At 63.5% G+C, this 5,728-nt stretch overlaps 1 protein-coding gene across 1 annotated transcript; it reads right to left on the bottom strand.

Moving 5' to 3' along the window:
• Positions 1 to 234: 234 nt before the first annotated feature.
• Positions 235 to 5,215, bottom strand: MNEG_12900 (preprotein translocase subunit SecA; the record flags this gene model as incomplete). Its single annotated transcript, XM_014038628.1, has 11 exons — positions 235 to 327; positions 855 to 1,019; positions 1,435 to 1,602; positions 2,011 to 2,106; positions 2,434 to 2,538; positions 2,903 to 2,974; positions 3,185 to 3,274; positions 3,929 to 4,012; positions 4,329 to 4,433; positions 4,734 to 4,854; positions 5,103 to 5,215. The coding sequence occupies 11 exons, from the start codon at positions 5,213 to 5,215 to the stop codon at positions 235 to 237; spliced, it is 1,212 nt and encodes a 403-aa protein (XP_013894082.1).
• Positions 5,216 to 5,728: the final 513 nt, after the last annotated feature.

Here is a 5,728-nt window from a genome sequence, read left to right on the forward strand (position 1 = left end):
TCAAGAGGGATACAGGCAGGGCGAGGGAAAGGCAGAGCACTACACTGCTTGTGTTTGGGGGGGGGGGAGGGGGAGAGGGGAATTCATAGAGTTGGAAGAGGTGCCGATAGCGAGGCCACTTTGTCATGTTGGAGCTTGTACACGCATGCCAGGATGATCCCTGAACCCTGGGTGCCGGACCTGAAAGCATTTCACCTCACGAGTCGGACTGCGGAGTGGAACACACGCCCCTACTCACCTCTGGGCCCGCGGGTTGCCCGCACGCGCGTCCGCCGCGGCGCCCTGCCCCTGCGTGTGCGCGAGCAGCAGCGCCCCCAGCAGCGCCATCTGCGGGGGCCAGCACCGCCATACGCCAGAGGGGGTGCGGGTGAGGGAGGGCGTGCAAGGGCTAGAGGGGGTGGCAATGAGGGGCCGGGGGCAGGTGGGGGTCAGGCACGGCGGCGGTGTGACTGGGAGAGGTGGGGGGCTGGGAATGAGGTTGAGGCAGGGGCTGAGCACAACACAGGGGACGCGGCGATGCCTGCCAGACCTCGACCTGCTGCCAAGAACGAGCCTGCAACTCCGCTCCAAGAAGACCCTGCTCAGCTTAGCCCCTCAGGGATGTGGCGTTGAGATCATGTTGACGAAGCAGATGACCAGGCAACCCGCGCCCCCTTGACCGCCTGTCCTGCCCCACAACACTCGAACTCAGCCGCCAATTGCGCCGCACCCAGGAGGTCCGTGGCTGCAAATGGCCGGCAGCACGCACGCGCGCACGCACACACACACACACACACACACACACACACAACACATACAAAACGCGCACACACACACACACACACACACACACACACACACAGCCCAGGCCTCACGTGCAGGTCCCGCGGCAGCCCCGCGCCCGCCGCGGCGGCCGTGCGTGGCAGGATGCTGGAGGGGTCGTCCGCATCGTATGCATCAAACACATCCAGGGGCAGGTGCGGCACGGCCAGCGCGCCGGCGGCGGCGGCGGCTGCGACGGCGTCCTCTTCGTGGCCGGGCTGTGAGGGTGGCGGTTGGTGTGTAGGTGTTATTCTGGTGTGGGTGTGGGTGTACACCAGTGTGCAACTGAGTGGGTTGATGTCGGACAGCGAGTGTGAGTTGACTGTGTGTGTACGTGAGAGAGTATGTGTTTGTGGCGTGGGAGCGATGCGACGAGGGTGAACAAGGGGCTGGGAGGCGTTCAGCTAGCATGAGGGCACAATTGATGCAGCGAGACTTGCGAAGCTGCCAGCACAGGCGCGCGTGCCGCTGCAGCGATCATGCCACGTCAGAGCGACGGACCCATTTCAAAGCATGCGCCAGCAGGGCACGTTTGCGTGCGAGTGTGGGCGCGCCTGACGCCGGCTGGTGCAGCCGGCCGAACGACTGCGCCCACAGGAATAGGCAGACCGGCAAGGGTCCACCAGAACGCACCCGCGCCCTCGGCGCCGTCGCCCGCGGCAGTAGCCGCCGGTAGACGAGCCTCAGCAGCGCCAGCTGGCTTAGCCCTTCAGGGTTGCCGCCCAATATGATGTCAGTGCCGCGGCCCGCCATGTTGGTGGCAATGGTGACAGAGCCGGGCAGGCCAGCCTGCGCGATGATCTGGGGGAAGGGGGGGGGGGCACGGCGTTTGGTGAGGGGTGGGCGGCTGCGAGGCGGGCAGCACGAGGGGGGACGCTTCTGGTATGCGTGCGTGGGGTGTTTTGGGAGGGGGTGCTGGTCATGTCAAAAAGTGCGCTGGTGCTTGCGGTGTAAACAAGTAAAGCAGGCAGCTGCAGCCCGCGGCGCTGCACATGAACCCACAACTCACACATATGGTCCAAGGCAAGGCACGCAGCCGAGCTTACTCCAGCCGCGACCGACCGCCGCTGCGGGTCGTGCAGACCGCCGGTAGAGTCTCTGTGCGCTGCAAAGCACCGGCATCCCCTCCAGTCCAAACCCGCTGCCCCCTCCCCCAACAAAACACAGGCAGACTCCCAACGAAGGGAACCTCCGAATCTTAATGCCGACCTGCGCCTCAGTCCTGACGTTCTCCGGCTTTGCGTTGAGCAGCTGCACCTTGGACAGCTGGTCCGACCAGCCGTCCCCCAGCAGGTCGTACAGCACCTGGGAGCGTGTGGTGACGTCATTGCGACGTCATTGTGACATCAGCGCTGGATCGGGGGCGAGCCACGGACGCGTCCGGGACACCGTCAGGAGGCGCTGGGACGCCCCGCCCAGCCGCCGCGGGCAGCCCCAAGCGGGCGGGCTGGTTACGCCGGAGAGCCGGGACAATTCTGGTTTCGCAAACCGAAGCAGGCTTACTGAGGCCCTGCTGACGTCACGGCTGCAGCAAGCCTACGGGGGGCGGAGGAGCAAGTCCGCTGCAAGCCCGCCGTCCGGCCGACGGCAGGAGCCAGGGGGCGGCCGCGGCGGCGGCGCACGCACGCCCACCTGCAGCACGGTCTCGCTCTCGTTGACGCTTGTGGTGCCTATGAGCAGCGGCCGCCGCGCCTGCCAGCACCCCTTCACGATCCTCACGATCTCATAGTGCTTGTCCTGGCGGGGTGGTAGGGGGAAGACAGGGTTTAATAAAAGCGGAATTGTCAGGGCCTCAGAAGAGTGGAATATGTGGTGTGAAACTTTGCTCAGCTGTATTCATATTGTGACATTTCATAGCTGGCGTGAGAAATCCAATCATGTGGTGTTCAAGGGGAGGAGATGGTGGGGAAGCCGCACTGGAAGCCACCACGCATGGAGGGCAGCTGGCGGCACGCCGAGTGCGGAACCTCGTTGCAGCCGGATCGGATGAACACACCCAGCGTCTGTCCAGCAATTAATGCAGGCAGTCATGACAGCCAACAAAACACCATTGCCAAAAAGCATCATCTTTATTCGGGACGGGTGTTGACCCTGTTGTGACCTGGGGGTCAAAGTAGACTTTGAGGGGAAGGTCGACGCGCCTCGGGGGGCGGTTGGTGGGGATAGCGACCACCTGAGGCGTGGAGGGAGGGGGATGAGGGTTAGGGTTTTTGGGTTGCAGGCAGGGCCGCGGTTGCTAGACCGTGGCATGCCCCCGTGCATGTGACGGCGCGAAAGGTCAGCAGGGCGGGTGCGGATCGCGAAACCTCTGCATATTGCTGGATTGTGTTGCGTCGAGCTTAAGGGATTGTGAGAAATTGTGAATGGTCAACGGGGGCTCCACCTTGAGCTTGTAGCTCTCGAAAAACTCGGCGGCCGCGGCTTGGGCTGTGCCGGTCATCCCGGCCAGTTTTTTGTAGAACCCAAAGAATACCTGCGGCAATTGGATCAGGATGAGGGATTTGCAACATGTGTGTGTGTGTGTGTGTGTGTGTGTGTGTGTGTGTGTGTGTGTGTGTGTGTGTGTGTGTGCGCGCGTACTTGCGTGTGGGTGCGTGTGTGTGCGCGCGTGAATGTGTGGTATTGCATGTGTGTGTGTGCAGGCTGATGCGAGTGGATTGGCAGCTGTCGGGCAGCCGTTGTCGGCAATAGCTGTACGCGTCAAAGTTGCAGGCAGTTCGGGTCGGAGGCTGAAAGACGGCGCGGCCTTCTCGGTTCAACGACCTACTGCACTCGGCACCCGCGCATTGCGCCGCGCACGGACGCCAAGGACCGCTCATCTGCATGCACTGCGACTTTCAGGCTGGACCACCCCCATCCAACAAAACCGCACGCGCCCCGGCCCTGCACCTGCGGCGCCATGTCATTCGCCGCTTGTGCCAATTTGTAGGACCTATCGCGCTGGCCCCCCCCCTCCCCCTGCCCCGCCATCTGGCGAGCCTAAATCCTCCCTTTCTGCAGGGGCGGCCCCCGCAGCTGACGAAGCATGCCGTGATAAACCGTGATCAGCCCAGCCGCTCTGCATACTTGCACAATACATGAATTCATAATGTGGTACCAGGCAAGTGGGAGGTGTGATCGGCCGCACCTGGAACGTGATGCTGGCTGTGGCGCGGGCCTCAGGTTTGACCTCCACTGCCTCCTTCGCCTCGATGGCCTGGTGGATGCCAGCCTGATGGCACCATGCGGCACGGGTGCGGTACGATTAGGGGGGGAGGGGGCCAAAGCAGGGTACATGGGGTCGGTCTCGAGCCTCGTCTGCGGCTGATTCACCAACTGCAAAAGTGAGGCTGGGGGCGACGCAGGGGTTGAACGCCGCCGGCCGCCAAGCAGGGGCTGAATCAGCTGGGGTCCCGCTTCGACGCTGGCAGCCGTCCAGGGTGCATACCCTGGTGCTGCCGCCAGCGCCGATGCAAGAATTGCCTCGCCCCGTTGCCTGCACGGGCCGTGCCGCCGAAATCGATTCGAATCCGCATTCGAACACCCACCTGGTATCTGCTGATGGGCTTGACCCTGCCTGTTGACTCGTCCACGATGACGACCTGGCCGTCCCGCACGATGTACTGCGCGCCCGCCTTGAAGAATTGGTACGCCTGGCGGCGGCGCGCGGGGGGCAGACGGCGCGCGGGGAGCGCATGGGTGGGAGGGGCACAGGCGGACAGACGAGTGGGGAGACGGGCGGGGGCCGGCGCGGGACGACGGGCGGGCGAGGAACAGGGGGAGTCTGCCGAGCGGCGGCGGGCCAGCTGGTGCTTGAGGGAGGAGGGAGGGGCAGCAATTCCCCTCAGATCCTCTAAAGTTGACGCGTCCAGTGTGCTGGAGTTGAATGTTTGACTGCCGCGACGCCATCAACCCTAAGCCCTGAACTCAGAGCTTGACGCCGTGAGCCCCACCTTCAGCGCGGTGATGGCCATCTGGCCCCAGGGTACGGTGTCCTCCCACATGTCCATAAGTGCCGGCGGCCGCCCCTCCGCCGCGGCCGCCTGGAACTGGACCCCCTCATCCACCATCAGGCTGGATGGGGAAATTCAAAAATTCGGGATCAGGGCGTACGGAAGTCGGGCGGTCAGGAAGCCGGAGGATCAGGAACTTGCAGGGGTGCGGGAGACGAGGGGGGGGACCACGCAAAGGGACCCACGACGCCCCGGCTGGCGGCGCCCGTTCCAGCGCCTCCCGCTGCCAGGTCGCAACGCACAACTTCCCCGCGACGTCCTGGCAGCTTCCCGGCAGCTTCATCTGCCTAACTATCTGCCCGCCCCCACCTGAATATGACCAGCATGCCCTCCTGGGTGAGGCTGAGCTGGCGAGTCTTCAGATCCAGAACCAGGTAGCGGCCCTTGACGCGCGCCTCCACCTGCGAGGCAATGGTTTCCATTGTTTTATATCGCGCAACACAAGGCACGCTTGTTCCACGGCCACCAAGAGACACAGTGACATCATGTGACGTCACTTATCGCAGGATCGCATGTTCCCGCGCGACAGGCCCCAACAAGGCTTGATTGCATGGAAAATTCAGCAACACTCGTGCTTGCCCCGGGGGTTGCCCCGGGGGTTTCCCCGGGGGACGCCAGCTGTTCAAGGTTGAGAGCGCGCGCCGCGATAGATCAGACGTCCACGCCCGCCGCCGTCCAACTTTGTTTTCTCAGTCTCCTGGGATTCAGAAGCCGGACTGGCATCCCCTCGGCATGCTGGCAGCAAGGTCGGCCACGCGCGCCCAAAAACAACCAAGTTTGACCGGTCAACACCCACCTTGTCCTGCCTGAGCCCTGGGTCCGCGTCCAACACCTGGTTGATCTGGATCTCCATCCGGTCCCACAGCCGCTGCACCACCTGCGACGACAATAATACATAGATATATACAATGGAAATACATGCACCACAGCAGGCG

This window comes from Monoraphidium neglectum, assembly GCF_000611645.1.
Source record: "Monoraphidium neglectum strain SAG 48.87 unplaced genomic scaffold scaffold03503, whole genome shotgun sequence".
Lineage (NCBI taxonomy): Eukaryota > Viridiplantae > Chlorophyta > Chlorophyceae > Sphaeropleales > Selenastraceae > Monoraphidium > Monoraphidium neglectum.